Source organism: Alligator sinensis, unplaced genomic scaffold, assembly GCF_000455745.1.
Source record: "Alligator sinensis unplaced genomic scaffold, ASM45574v1 scaffold705_1, whole genome shotgun sequence".
Classification (NCBI taxonomy): Eukaryota; Metazoa; Chordata; order Crocodylia; family Alligatoridae; genus Alligator; species Alligator sinensis.
The window spans coordinates 407197-422961 of NW_005842663.1; the positions used below are offsets into that span (position 1 = coordinate 407197).

Genomic DNA, 15765 nt, shown 5'->3' on the forward strand with positions numbered 1-15765 from the left:
CTTTCCCACTCTGGCATTCCACTCTTTGGTTCCAGTGTGATTTCTGAGAGCAGCTGGTTATGCTCATCACTATTCTTCCCCCTCCCAAGATGTGAGAATCTGGCAGAAATGAACATTCTGCTGAGGGAACACTTGGACAAGGCAAATGAGGTGAATGCAGCCCTAAGAGAAGATATCAGAAAGCTGGCAGCCGATTGGACAAGGGCCCAGGATGAGTTGGAGCTCAAGAAGAGTGAATGGCACACTGAACGTGAGGTAGGGCATGCTGGGAAGTAGCAAACAAGATGCAAAGCAGAGAGGAGTGCAAAACTATGATAAATTATCTCCTTCCTCTAGGGTTCTTTGCAAAAGTCATTGCCCTGGTGGGTGTGTAGCTGCATTGGCTGGCAGAATGGGGGGTGGGGAGATCAGATTGTATTGGTGAATGATGCTTATGAGTTGATAATGTGCTTCTGCTGCAAACGCTGGAAGCCAAATGCTGATCAGCAAATCGTGTGTACTGGCACTTGAGAGGTAACTTCATGGTGTGGTTATTTTGTTATTACTCTCTGCAGTGCATGTTTACAATGAAGTTTTCATGTGCTGTTAGTTGTACTCAGGTGACCAACCACAGGAAGGATACTCCATCTAGGTGTCCATTCAGTCCTTGGCCTCTCTGCTAAGGTTACTATCAAAGGAGATCTTTGCAGTTCGGGTGGTGACTGTATCCAGGGTGAAAGTAAATGGGAAATCAGTATGACAAGCCTGAACTGGCATTTGCTTTTGTCTCTGCTTATTTAGCTCTTTGAGGGCTACTTGCAGGGTGAACGCAACCGTCTCCTTAGCCTATGGCAGCAGGTGGTGACCTTCCGTCGTTACTTCCTGGAGATGAAGACTGCAACTGACAGGTGAGTGAGACGGGCCATGAAGCTATTGAGAAATAAAGGATATTCCCCTTATCAGAGATGTGGGTATTCAGGAAAATTTTGATTTGAAAAATTTTCTGGAAAAATGTCCAATGCCCTAAATAGAGTGTGATCTGATTTAGTATGTTTATATGACTTATATTTAGTAAACAAAACTAAAAAAATACCCCCATGTTAATGTCAATAGCCACAAGTATTTGAACTGAAATGTTTTATTAGGAAAAATAATAAATACAGCATACTTAATGTGGTTTAAATGTTATATTCAAACAAATTCAAAGTTTTATATGGAAAGAAATTATGTTTATTGGAATACTTTTAAAAATGTAAAGACAATACACAATAGCATGTACTTCCCTTACATTGTTTGTTTAAATTTAAGAAAAAAAACCAAAGGTACTGAAAACTAGTGACACACTAGTTTTAGCACACCCAAAGAACTGTGCATGATATCTACTTCAGCAGAGTTTAACTCTCTTCCATTGAGGTCTGTGACAGGGGGCAGCTCTCAGGCTCAGGCCTCACACGAGACCACCCACCTGTCTCTATGGGGCAGTCTGCCCAGTGTCGCTTGCCACGACTTTATTGTTCCCATAAACTGGTGGAAAATGTGGGAGACTACCCATTAAAAGCCCCGATGTCTGGGGGCGCTATCTGCAGCTCTGAACCTCCCCTACACTGCAGCCCATGTCTCGCAGATGGCATCCATGCATTGTAACCATATCCTGGGCCCTAACTCTGGCCCCTCACACACAGTTGGGACTCTTAGCTTCTGGGCTCCTTTCCTCTTCACTAGGCTCCTTGCCCCTCACACTCTAGGATCCTCGCCTATGGGCTTCTTGCTTCTCACTAAGCTCCATGCCCGCTAGGCTCCATGCCCCTTCCCAAACTCTGGGCTCCTTGACCCTTGTTTGCTCTGGGCACCTTGCCCCAATCTGGACCCCCATTGGTCCTGCTAACCTCCTTGCCAGGTTACCCACTAGGATGTGGGGGCTGGGGTTAAGGCACTCCTTCCCACTTTTCACTGGGTGGTAACTGGCCTGGCATTTCCTGGGGGCTCCCACACCACTAGGAGCCCCACCAGGCCACCCTTCCCCAGCAGTGCGCAGTTTTAGGTCATGCCCAGGACCAGGAGCCTCCAAATCATTCCCACAAGCTCCTGCCCTTACCTCCGAGATGTTTCATACAGCCTTTGAACCAGGCGATGTTTCTGCTTGCTGCCAGTAGGAAACTGCTGTGTTTTATATAGGCAGCCAGTGTTTTAAAATGGCTGTTGCAATCAAGCACCTGCTGGCTGCTTGACTCAACCCTTGAAGTGGCAGGCACTGCAAGTGCACTGCCACAAGGTCATTGTGGCACCTCCAGTTTCACTGTCACTACCTGTAGAATCACTTGCACTACTTATTAGTTCCATTTCAGAATCCAGATTGAGGCAAATCTGATTCAGAACTACTTGAACCACATTCTCTTTTGCTAAAAGATGGTTTTACCAATGAGTCTATGGGCAAGGGCAACTTATCATCACACTGCATCTTCTTCACTAATTGTGCTTCTGACTGATTCTCCAGGACAACAGTTCTGAGAAAGAAACAAGTTTAGCGGTGCATTCATTTGTTAGTCTATTCCTCTTTTTTGTCTTGATTGAGCTGAAAGCCTTCCAGTTCTGTTCACAAGAAGCTGCTGTTGGTGGAACGCTTAGGATCCTTAGAGCAATCCTGGACAACAGTCGGGTGTTACAGTATCCCTTCCACCATGTGAGAGGAGACATATTCTCTGCTGCCTGCCAAATGTTGTCTTTGCTCCAAAGTTTTTTTTTCTACGCGGTACTTGGTAATGTCTGTCATCACGACTATTTCGTTAGTGTTGGGGATGTTCTTAGCAACTTCCATAACTGTATCGAGAGCAGTAGATAATTCATCTTCTGATAAATGTTGTCCTCTGTGTTGAGGATCCAAAAGGTTTGCTGCCAGATGAACTGGATGAGAGCAAAACTCAGATCTTTAGTAAACATTTGTTTTACTTCTTTTTTGGATAGAGGTGAAGAAAGGAAAAGTTTAATTAGATTTTCATTCAGTTGTCTGAATATCTCTGGAATATTTGAAAGGCTTGGTGTATCTCCTTCAAGTTTCTTGATAGCCACTGAAACTGGTAGCAGCAAATTTAACGCTCCTTGAACTCAAACCCAAAACCCAGAACAATCGTTGTTGAGAATCTGCTTCCGAATGTTCATGGGAATAATCTGAGATACTGTGTCATCTATTGAAGCACACTGCAAACAGCTCTTTGTGCGCAGCAAACTATGTAAACACTTCGTAGCCGAGCCCCATCTAGTTTCTCCTGGCAATAAAAGTGCACTTTCTTTCCCCTGCTTCTCTTTCTGTAATTTCTTCAAAGTCTAATTAGGAACATGATGATTGTTGAATACCTTCACAATCTCTTTGCAGTTTGCCAATATTGTCTTCATTGTATTTGCCAATTAGGTGAACTTGAAACACAGACATTTCAAAATGTAACCTCTTCTGTAACTTGCGTCTGCAGAGCTCCCAGCTTGTCGCTGTTTTCAGAATGGGAGTGGGGAAAGGGAGAGGAGGGAATTCAGTCTGGGGTTTTTTCAGCCCCCCCTGAAGGGTGAGGTGGGTATGTTGGAGCCCCTCTGAGGGCTCCAGTTCACCCACCCCACCCTTCAGCAGCAGCTGGGGAGCCCCAAGATCGAGCTCCTTCCATTCCCTTTCCCCCTTCCCATTCTGAAAACAGCCAGCTCGGACACAGAGCCTGGTCATTCCTATGGGAACCTGGCTGCAGGCTCCCAGCCTGCAGGTAGATTCCCTTCCCCCCTGAAACCAACAGTAAACTTCTGTTTGGTCTGGGATACCATTGTAACTCAGAACGCTTTGCAGAAAACATTTTGAGTTATAGCTGGATACTGCAGTTCTGTTTGCACCCATAACACCCTTTCCCAGGTCCAGGAAAGCAGCAGATATTGCTTACATGCAATGCAAGGTAGAACAATTACTTTTCCTTAGCCCTGTTAAATGAAAATTTTCACTTAAGACAGGAAGTGAGCAGCAAATCTGTAGCACAAAGAGAGAGTTTTTGGCATAGTTATAAACCAAGAAAAAACAATTGAAATAGATGCATCTCATTTGTTAAAGTATAAGACATTTCCAAGGGAAGAAGGTTGCTGTTCCCTGGGCCATCTTGGCTATAACAGCACTAACACCACTACTATTATTGATTCCTAACCGTGGATTGTAATGATCATATTGTAGATTTGCAGATGAGTGTTCTATTGAGCAACACATTAGTTCTACTATTTTGTCCTCCCTCAGAGATTTGTCAGAGCTGAAGGCAGATCAGGTGAAGCTTTCTGGATCTATACTTATCAACTGCCTCCAACTAAATTCTGGTACACAACTCTGGGAGTCTAGCACTTTGGGAAGACCTGCCTTGAAAGACCACACACAACAGGATTATGCCAGGGCTCAGGAGGTAGAAAAGGAAATAAACTGGAAAGACCAAGAAGCAATATCCTTGAAAGTCAAAGGGGACATTGAAAAGGAAGAGCTTCAAGAGAGGTAAATTAGTTTTTAAAAAGCACACCAGCTTTTGGGGGATTGTTTCTCACTGTGTATGGCACATTTCTTCACAGCAAAACTGCATTCACCTTCAAAGCACAGTATTTTGTACAGGCCTTGTTTTTCAAAATGCCTGGTACTATAAGAAAACAGAGGAATAGAGGAGCCTGAATGTAAAGAAAGGATAATTTCTGGAAGAAATGATTGGGGTCTTATAGTGTAATAAAAAGGTATGCAGCCTTGTGAGTACAGCTGGGTTTGTAGTTGGAGAGAAATGCTGAGCAGTTCAGAGAAGAATGATTTCTTTGACAATATCTTTTATTGAACTAGTGGTGTAGTTGGGAGAGATGTTAGACAAGTTTTTGGGCACAGAGTGCTCTTCCTTAGGTCATGAGAGAGAGTATTTTGTGCCCAAAAGCTTGTCTAACATCTCTCCCAACTATTGTTGGTCTACTAATATATATTACCAAACAAATCATGCTGCTTCTAAACTCCCTGAACCATTATGACTATAGCAACACTACTATAACAAAGCAGTTCAGAGACAGGTTCTGATTACTATGTGGCCTATGCATTGCTGTGGTAAACAAAACTGCCACAAAAAGTAGAGCGATATCCCAGAGAGTGGGCATTGCATGTAGCCTTCATAAGTCCTGTGACAGCTCTACATTATCCCCCATGTCAAGAACAGGTGCAAGGGACATTTGGGGAGAGTAGAAGTCTCCCCCCACCATACTTGTTACAGTGATTCTGGGTTGACACAGCCTGTAAACACCCCTTATGCCCTTCTTTAAGCTACCGTATCAGCCTACAAAGGAGATTAGAATCCTGAGAGCCAAAAGGTGGTTGAAAACCTCCTTTGGACTGAGCCTTATCTCCTGTGCCTCATGAAGGTGCTGTACAGATTTGAACCTTAATTCCTGAGCAGCTGATGGCATGCTAAGATTTTGGAATTCTTCCAAAATTGTTTGGACTTTCTCTTCTTAGGGTGTTGGAGCTTTCAGCCCTGCTTGTACAATCCCAAAAGCAGAATAAGGAGAAGGAAAAGACCATGAAGACACTTAGCAACACCGTGGAGATTCTGGTGCGTGAAAACTGCTGTCTGAGAAAGCAGCTCAGTGTTCATAGGTTAGGTTTGATCTGTTTGTTCTCCAGGTCTCGCCAAAAAAGGTGCACCTTCCTCTGTATAGATATTCTTCTACACCGTATGGAAACAGTAGGTACCTTGCCAAAATATTTGTTGTGTGGTTAGCAACTCTGGTCCCAATTCATCTCAAATAGTGATAGGAGAGCTGTATAGATCACTGATGCCAGCATCATGGACTATGTAACACAATATATTTTGCCTTAGGCATTTACGATTAGGAACTTACCCAAATCGAGGAGGCAGGCGTCCAATTTCTTAGGCAGGTTGCAGAGCTGGTCACCATTTTTGCGGGTTTATTGTGGCAGGCCCCCCTCCCACACCTGATTAGCCAAGGGGCTCTGGCAGTTCCACCCCTTCCCACAGGTTGGCAGATCTTCCAAAAGCACAGCTTAATTACCCTGATTAAACCCACAGAAGCCATTAATGGAAACATTATTAAGCAATCTACTCAGTAAACTCTAAACTGAAATGTCTTATGAAATTAAATCTATACACAACATGAACTGTAACTAATACCATGACTATACTTTATTAAATGGCATTGTAAAAAGGAGTTTACTCAATGCTAACCTTGAGATAGGCAATTCATGCTATCTGTTAAATGCTGTCATGCAGCATCCACAGGCAATTGCTGCTGACATTCTCTGTCTCTGTAGGGTGAACACTTGTCTATACACTGAGATGGTATGCTTAGCGTCCACTGAAATATAGAATCATAGAAAATTAGGGTTGGAAGGGACCTTGGAAGATCATCTAGTTCAATCCCCTGCTCAAAGCAGGACCATCCCCAACTAAATTATTCCAGCCAGGGCTTTGTTGAGGTGGGCCTTAAAAACCTCCAAAGATGGAGATTCCACCACCTCTCTGCATAATCTGTTTCAGTGTTTCACCACCCTCCTAGTGAGAGTTTTTCCTAATATCCAACGTAAACCTCCCTTGCTGCAATTTAGGACCATTGCTCCTTGTTTTGGCATCTGTCACCACTGAGGACAGTCTAGCTCCATCCTCTTTGGAGCCACCCATCAGGTAGTTAAAGGTTGCTATCAAATCCCCTCAGTCTTCTCGTCTTCAAATTAAATAAGCCCAGTTCCATCAGCCTCTCCTCGTAAGTCATGTGCCCCAGCCCCTGAACCATTTTCATTGCTGTCCGCTGTACTCTCTCCAACTTGTCCACATCCTTTCTATAGTGGAGGGTCGAAATCTGGACGCAGTACTCCAGATGTGGCCTCACCAGAGCAAAATAGAGCGGAATAATTACTTCCCTTGATCTGCTGGCAACACTCCTGCTAATGCAGTCCAGTATGCAGTTAGCCTTCTTGGCAGCAAGGGCACACTGCTAACTCATATCCAGCTTATTGTCAACTGTAACACCCAGGACTGAGTTTGTTGGAATACTGAGGCAGTGTTTTTGCCAGGGCGTACAGTTGTGGAAGCAGGTCACAGAGTCCCAAAACACAGGCACAGGCATCCGGCACTCTTTGACAAAGTTCACGTAAGCAATGTGTTCCTTGTCACACTCTTTCTGCCATCCAGGGATTAATTTCAGTAGCTGAGGGTCACAAGGACCTGGTTGGGGTCCAAAATATGAACAGCACTAAGGAAGGAGGCAGCCAGTTGTCTGAACCAAAGTGGCAGTGACTGTTGACACTGGGCTCTCTAGCCCCACTGATACTCAGCCCCTCTCAGTCTGTCACCACTCATCAGGTCTCTCTCTCTCTTGGCTCTGCTCTAAGTCTCTGGACCCTGCGGGCTCCTCCTGGGCTTATGAGTCCCTGGCCTTCCATGCTTTCATGACCTTATTTGGCTCCCACCCCCAGTCCCTCTATTTGGATTCTGTGGGTCCATCTTCTCAGGCCTTTCCATAGATCTTTCACCTTCAGCCTCTCTCCATCAGTTCTGTGAAGTCCCCATAAGCTCTTCTGGGCCTTAACATTCACCCTATAGGTCTCCCTTTAACTTCCAGCCTTTGTTATCCTTGACAGACCCTTTATAACTCTGATGGCACTGCCTTAACCGTATCCTTCCTGGGCTGCAGGCTTCCCAATCCATGTTCATCAATGGCCCTTTCTGACCTCTCTTTATATAAGCAACCAATCCAGCAAAGCTCTGACTCTTCTCGGACAGCAAAGCTACTGCCTCTGTGGCCTGTTTTACATTCTCTATGGCAAACCCTGTTTTGGGGGTTTCCTTTTCATAACAACTAGATGCATCAACAAACCACAATCTTTCAGGACCACTGTCGGTCCTAAAAAGAACTTTAAAACCATGTATCTGCAAAAGCAGAAAGCATTTTTGTATAAGACCCATTTTTTTTCCTGTTGTTGGGGACATCTGCTCAAAACAACTTCCAAGGAAAAAAACCCCACACCCTTTGTTTACATAGGTGCACTTTAAAATCTGTAAACACTTTACTACTTTAACAATCTGTTAAAACTTTCCTTTCTAAGAAATACTCTGGGGGGCGGGGAGTGGGGAAGGGGGAGCAAAGACATCCCTCGCCCCTATTACTACTGTATATATCCTCTGACAACAGCATTTACCAAACCTGAGAGTGTATACATTTACAATTCCAGCAGCCTCTTTGCCTTGCAATTCCAGTTCACAAGCACATATTAGCACAGTGAACCAAAGCAACAAAAAGAATGTGCAGGTGTCCAGTAATATTACTCATTTCCTCCATGTCCCCTCCTGGTTCTCCTGAAACATTAGCCAGTCACAGGTTGACAAGCCCGAGGGGCTGGAAACCTCTATGCCAGGGATGGAGGGGCAGCAAGAGAATGCGAGAGGGCCTGGTGAACATCTCAGGGAGGGCCAAGACCAGAAGGAACTTACCTGCCGCAGGTGCAGTGGCCGGAGGTGCAGAAAGGCAGCTGGCACTGCTCGTGTGATTTTTAAGCAAGCTGTCAGTGCAGCTAGGATGGCACGGGAGCATGACATCATCAGCTGGAGCTGGGAAGCGGCTGCAAGAGGGGGCACAGGATGGCAAAATGGGGCAGCTACGCAGCAGCTGCAGGCTCCCGACCAGCAAGTCTGGGTGTGTAACATCCCAGAGATGCCAAGGGGATTCCCGGGGGAGGCACTACCACTATCTGGAAGGATGCCATCGACCAGGGAGACAGGAGGAGCCGAGGATCTGAGGACCCAGCAACCCACAGGGTGTGAGCGGGAGGAAAAGCACAGCCTCCTGTTTTCTGCTTTATTTTTGCGGCCTCATTTTTGTTCACTGTTTTGGGAGACGTTATTTTGCTACCATTGCCAGGGCCAGGAGGCTAGGAGCTCCTGGAGACCCTAGGGCAAAGGACCAAGCTTGAACAGGTCAAATTGTCTGTCCGACCAAGGAAAGCAGTCCCGAAGAGCTGGACTGTGTTCTTGAGGCCGACTCAAAATGAGAGTGATGTTTGGGTTTCTATTTAAGTTTCACGTACAGAGCAGGGGCAAGAAGTAACCGCGTGGCTGCGCAGCTAGCTAACAAGCCCCACCTAGGGAAGGCAGTCGACCTGGCCAAAATAAAAGGGCTGGACCTGATGGGGTAGGAGCCCAGGCCGTCAACCACGTGGCCAGGCACCAACAGGTTGGTGCATGGATGGGGTGTAGGGGAGTGTCGGGTAGTCACTGGATACGGGTGTGTGCCTTTGAGTCTGGTTGACATTCACTGGTCTTCTCTAGAGCGTCATGACCCTCTGGTCAGTCTGGTTCATGCTCTCACTCTCTCTCTCTGTTCCCTTCTGCCATGACATTGATGTTTCTAGGTTGTAAATGAAAGGGAGGAGTGATGACTTCCTCACCCCAACCACGACTGACCCCTGGTTCATGCTCTCTGAGTTCCCTGTTGGTAAAGTAAAAAGAAACGGAGAGGACAACAGAAGGTCCACAAGAAAGAGGAAGATTTATTTGAGCACATCGAGTCCCCTCTACAGTAGACAAGGACAGGACGATCTCCCTGTGTCTTGCCTGCCGTCTCTTTTGACACGCCCCACCCTGTGCCTACCGGCAAGCAGAGAGGTTGTTTTCGTTTCGTTGATAGCTGCCGCGCCCGGCTTAATTGGCCACCAGCAGCAGCTAATTGATGCATACAAAAAAAAGTAAGCTGGGGGAGAGAGGCTGTCTTTCTCTCTCTCTCTCCCTCTGGCTTCACCTGTTTCTTCCCGGGCACTTGGCTCTTGGTGCCACCAACAAGCCGGATTCCTCTTTTATTTTTTCCTCATTCTGTTTTTTTCTCTTGATCGCTGCCGTGCCCGGCTTAATTGATGGTCTGCGGCGGTTAATTAGTGCTCGTCAACGAAACCACAGCGAGCTGATAGGGAAAGTGTTCCTGCTCCCTCGCTTTCTCTTCTTTTTTTTTCTTTAGCGAGTGCTCCTCCGAGCCTCCAAGACCCAGTCAGTCTCCTGTCTCACTCCTAGGGACTTCAGTCTTGGGCTGGGTATCACTGGTGTCCTACCTGCCCACTGCCCTCCTCCTTCACCTCCTCCGCCCTGGATATTGCATCTGCTGCGGATCCCCGCCAATCCACCTCACCTGAGGTGGTAAAACAGATCTGGGCAGACCAGGAGCTCCCGCAGTAGCGTAGAGGTGGTATTCTGGCCAGACCTATGCCTATGGCTAGGGGAACACCCCAGGTGAGTATTCCCCAGTCCCTCACAGGGAGGTGGAGCCCCAAGAGATGTCTGTATGGAGCACAGCTAAGTGAGTCTGTATCACATGGGAGCCTCCCACATCTACTCCTAAGACCAAGATGTGACGGGCGAGCAGCAGGAGTTTCTCTTAGAAGGAAGCATCTGGGAAACAGTAGAGCCAAAGGTCACCAGGGCTCGAGTTTGGGTCACTACGCCCCAAGTCGCTTGGAGCAGTTGCTCAGGCTTAGGTGGGCACAGCCATCTCCACAAATCCAATTTTAGTGGTGCTATCTGGATCTTTCCTTGCCTTCCTTTAACCATGTCCAAGCTCCCTGAAATGATGTTGCCTGGCTAACGTCCTGGCTTACCATAGCCTGCACCTGTAACTTCCAATTTATAGTCTCCAGAGCGCACACACACCACTTCTCCTGACACTGCAACCTTCTATTGCATCTGTGCTACTTCAATAGACAATGCTGTACATGCCATTATCAATCCCTGTAAAACAGCTCTTTCCTTAAGCTCTGCTCCTGTCACCAACACAGCCCACAACTGTTTCAACTTTTCACAAAGTACTCCAGAAGTACCAAGAAACAAGCAACCATGTCCTTGCTCTTTAAAAGGCACAGAGGTCAGTTTTATCCTGGCTTCCCATCGTTACCACGATAGGAGGTCCCTTACTTAACCCAGGTGGACTTCAACTTGTACCTTTGCTCAAACTACAAACCTCAGGTACTCTCTCAGATCAGGTTGTGACCCTGTCTACCTCGAAGTTGCTGCTCCTGCCACCAAGACAGTGGTACTTCTGTACACTATTCTGCCTAACCTGGACAAACAACCATCCCCTTGGTCAGCAATGCAACAAACTGACCTCCTACACAAGACTCTGACATAGACATGGTTACCTAGCCATACAGTTTCATCTTACACACAGGTCTCCACCTGCAATCCTACAGCCTCAGCTTACTATGAGTCTTGACTGACCCCTGTAAAGAGGCTCACTGCATCAACAAATTCTGTGATTGGTCACGTTACTCACCTTGAGTCCCAGTCCGAGAGTCCTGGCAGACCTGATCCCAGCGGAGTTGCCAATTGTTGGTACTAGATTAATGATCTAGTTCTGATATCTTGTTCTGGGCAGACCCAAACCCTCAGACCAACTACAACTTCTTCCATTCAATAATAGGCATACACAGTGATAGCAGATAAGAGTAATGCAGGCAAAGCAAACAAACTAACCCTCCCAATACTACTTATTTACCAGTCCCAGGAATTCATAGAGGGACAGTAAGCCGAGCCAACACGCAAGCACCACCCTGTGGTTTTTGCTTGAATATCAGATGTCAGCAGTCTTGGAGGTTGAGGGCTGGGAGAGATAGATTGGTGGTGCACCCTCTGCCCATGGTGGCCTCAGGTTTCCGCACCCCCCCCCCCAACTGCTCTGAAAGTCCCTCCTTTTGTATTCTTTTCCTCTTGATGACTCTTCATTTCCAGGTACCTTTAATTGGTCTCCCTGTGGTTGTCATATTGTCCATATTCAGTCCTGTCAGCGTATCCTTTTGTTTCTCAAACATATCACATGCATATATCTTAATTTGGTCATTTACCAGGGTCTTAATTTGGGTATCCCTGGCCTCCTAATTTGGTCATTCCACCAAAACTGGAAATCCCGGGGGCTTTGCAGTTGGTCACTGTGACCTAACGCTAATCTTTGTTATGGAACACTGTGCATGTTTTCAATTTCCCAGAATGTTTGTTTGATAGCTTTGGACAGTGTCTACCTTGAAGGTTGAGAACATGAAACTGTGTCACAAACAGACGTTTAGAAAACAATTAACCCTTGCTATTTCCCTGGACCATTGTTTTAATGCAGTAGTTACTCTACCTAAAAGCCAATTCCTAAAAGCAAATTTCTAAATATCATTTTTCCCATTAGTGACAGGTCATACCTATAATATTGGTGGTTCAGCCTCACAGTTATTGCTTGGAACTGTCCATTTTTGCTATGACAGCTTGACAGTTCTTGTGATGCCACGTCTTCAACCCAGCTTACCAAATGCATCAGCTTGTTGTGTGCATGGTGGATCACAGCCAGCCAGCCAGCCTTCAAACCATGTTAGAAACTCCATGAAATGGGTGGCATTTTCTGCCTTAAACTTCACTTGATCTTGAACCCCCTGTTCTAAGAGATTGCAAAGCTTGAGCATGCATTGTGTGCCAAGTGTGATTTCCAGCTCTTTGCTCACAAACTGCTGATAGTACTGTATACACTCAGTGTGGTAGTGGACCACATTGAATTGTGAATTTTACCTTGTGAGCACAAGCTCTGGTGTCAGCAACACAGTTGCATGCAAGTCCACACTTTGACTGGTGAGGGACTCCCTGTAACAGAACTTACAGCCTGGACAGTGCTTGAAGGCTTTGTTGAAGGAGGACACCAAGCTGTCCAGATCAGGGAGCTGCATGCACCAGATGTCCCTTACTAAAGACTGAATGTATGCATTGCAGGAGATATGAACTGCATTGGGCAGCATTCCTTGGAGCACATCAGAGAAAGTCTTGCACATGTACATGGCATTGCCAGACAAAAATGCTGAGATCTCATTAAATTCTAAGCCATAGTTGACAATTGCCTTCACTACAGTCTGAGCCATGGTAGAAAAATTGACGGATGTGAGGTGGACCAGCTTGGCTTGAAAAGCAGTCAGGTCTGTCCAGTTCCCAGGTACAAATAAAATGTGCAGCACATGGTTATCTTGAGGGTGGCTTCATCAGCCACAATGGAGAAGTATTTATATACCACCAATGCAGACTTTGTGGACTGTACATGTGAAGCAATCACTGCAGGGAGATAGTCTTGGCAAAGCTTGTCCACAAATGGAAAACTGCCAGCATTTGGCATGTTTTAAGTTCAGGTAGTCTCCTAGGGTGATCAAGTTTCTCCAGCATGATGTTTGCCACTGCAAAAGCCTCCATGAGGAAAAATGCTGCATTCGCCTTCCCAAGCTGCTTTCAATGGTTCTTTTAAAGAGCCGGGACATGGTCACTTGTTTGTTGGTCTCACCTTCAGCCTTGGCAGCAGCCTTTTGCTTTAAGTGCACCTTGGTCATGTCGGACGAGTGTCTGACCCCATGTCCAGATGAGCATCCAGACTCCAGGTAAGGCCTCAGCAGCCTTACCTGGGGTCCTGGGGGCCTCCTGCAGCTGCAGAAGCAGCGATTCTGCTGCTCGGAGCCTGGCCAGCAGCTCCAGCACAGCTCTGGCAAGCCCAGCTCTGCTTTTGAGTGGCGGTGCTGCCTATAGATGCACGACTCCGCTTTTTTTTCCTGCAGGTTTTTTTTGACCCCTGGATATCCAGAGGTCAAAAAAAAAATGTGGGAAAAAAGCAGAGCAACGCATGTACAGGCAGCACACACCACACAAAAATGGAACTGGGCTGGCTGGAGCTGTGCTGCAGCTGCCGGCCAGGCTCTGAGCAGCAGAATCGCTGCTTCTGCAGCCCTGGGGAACCCCCAGGACCCCGGGTAAGGCTGCTGGGGCCAGCCCAGTGCTGACTCCAGCCTTCCCCACCCCACCTGGGGTAATTTGCCATGCGCCAAGGCGCACATGACACAAGCGTTCCCCAGGGAGAAGTAGAGATGATGCAAGCTGCACTGCCGCTACTTGTCCCCAGGGAACCAAACATCCATACTTGTCTGGATGTGCCCTAAGTGTTGATCTATACTGGTTTTCCTTGCTACATCCAGAGTTGCATTGCAGGCAGTACAGAGCAGTCTGCCTCCCTCTGCATGCAAGGTCCCTGCAGGATACTGCCTTATGTTGTCCAGAGCTGAAACATATTTGGCCTTTTTGCAGGATTTTTTCTCACTGTTCATCCCTGATCAGTCCTCCTCAAGCTGCAGCAGCATGCCTCTGGCTGCTTAAAGATGGCACCAAAACCCTCTTACTTTGCCAGCCTTCCCCCTCCCCCAGTGTTTCGTGACTGCAGGGCTTCCCACCCTTTTCTGTACTTGCTGGTAAGGTTTTTTTTTTCCTGTAGCAAGTCCACCAAAATCACAGAGCCCACCTTTTTTTGTGGAAAATGCCTGATTTTGCATTTTCCGCAAAAAACGTGAAATCGCAATTTTGTTAAGTCTGTTGATGATCAAGTTAAATCCAGTTAGCTTTATCAGAGAAGGCAAAGATTGACTAGGCCATGGAATGTTAAGACATTTCTATCAATGGTCTATACAGATCTGATGGCACAGTGGCATGGTAGTGCTAGGAAAGATGGTCATGTAAGAAAAAATGGCTAGTTCATCCCTCTTCACCACACTGTATTCTGTTCCCAGGAAACTAGTCAGTTGGAGATAGAGTATGAGGCTTCACAGATAAAAAAAGCTAAAGAAGAGAACCTTTCCCTTCAACAGATGATAAAAGATTTAACTCAGGTAAGTAAAATGTTGAAATAGTATTCTCATTCTTCTATTAATATCTATCTGGCAGTGCACCTTTGGCTGCCTGCCACTTTAAGGGCAGAGGCAGGCAGCTACCAGGTGCCAGATGAGGGCAGCCATTTTGGAATATTAGGCATATAAAGGCTGCAGTTAGCTGCTGCCGGCCCAGGCAGAAACGTTACCTGGCTGAGCAGCATGGAACATCTAGAGGTAAGAGCAGGAGGCTCTTGGTCCTGGGCATGACCTAAAACTGCATCCTGCCAGGGAAGGGTGGCCTGGTGGGGCTCCTAGTGGTATGGGAGCCCCCAGGAAATGCCAGGCCAGTTACCTACCCGGTGAAAGATGGGTAGGAGCACCTGAACCCCAGCTTCCACCATCGGTGGGTAATTCTGAGACCTGGGGGAGTAATGGGGGCTAGGTATGCCCACGTGTAGGTGCCTGAGCCCAGCAGGGATGCAGATCCTGGAGATCCCAGAGTGGGTAGTGTGTAGGGCATTGGGAGGCCCCGCACAGAGTAGGGATGAAGTGGGAATAGGTTGAAGAGCTGTGCGTGTGAGGGGACTGAGTAGGGCTGAAGTGGGAGTAGACCTGAAGGACAGTCCCAGGGACACGCTAAGTAGGGCCAAATGGGAGTAAGTCTGAAGGTCAGCATAAGGGCCAGCCCCATGAGAAGTTGGTTGCAAGCATGAGACAGAGAGCCCATGGTGGAGCGTAGTGTAGACTTGCCCAATGAGAGGCTTGGGGCAGAATTAGCCCAGGGTTTGGCACAAGGTCAGACCACGTAGAGTAGGGGAATTTGTGGGAACCGAAGGACTGTGTGGCGAGGCCAGTATGTGAGTAGTAAAGCCTGATGTCCCAAGAGAGGCCACCTGTGGAGGAGCAAGGGCAGCAGAGTGTGGCCCAGTAATGGGCGGTATGCCAGAGGCCCTGGTGAGAGGGGGGTGGAGTGGAAGAGGCCTCCTGTGACAGAGGACATGGTATGAATGAGCGGGTGTGTGGAGCCCGACTTTGGACTGGGTTCGCTCTGGTCTCAGACCAGGAAGTAATATTAATCTGGATGCCGTCTGTAAGGCATGGGTTGGGGTGTA

At 47.1% G+C, this 15765-nt stretch overlaps 1 protein-coding gene across 1 annotated transcript in view; it reads left to right on the forward strand.

Annotated features, from left to right (window-relative positions):
* CEP250 (centrosomal protein 250) overlaps window positions 1-15765 on the forward strand; it is a 139918-nt gene that overhangs the window by 38589 nt on the left and 85564 nt on the right. Inside the window, exons 4-8 of the mRNA XM_025215718.1 lie at window positions 90-255; window positions 781-887; window positions 4235-4480; window positions 5468-5564; window positions 14573-14671. Of these exons, the coding sequence (XP_025071503.1) occupies window positions 90-255; window positions 781-887; window positions 4235-4480; window positions 5468-5564; window positions 14573-14671 (715 nt within the window). The remainder of the gene's footprint in view (window positions 1-89; window positions 256-780; window positions 888-4234; window positions 4481-5467; window positions 5565-14572; window positions 14672-15765) is intronic.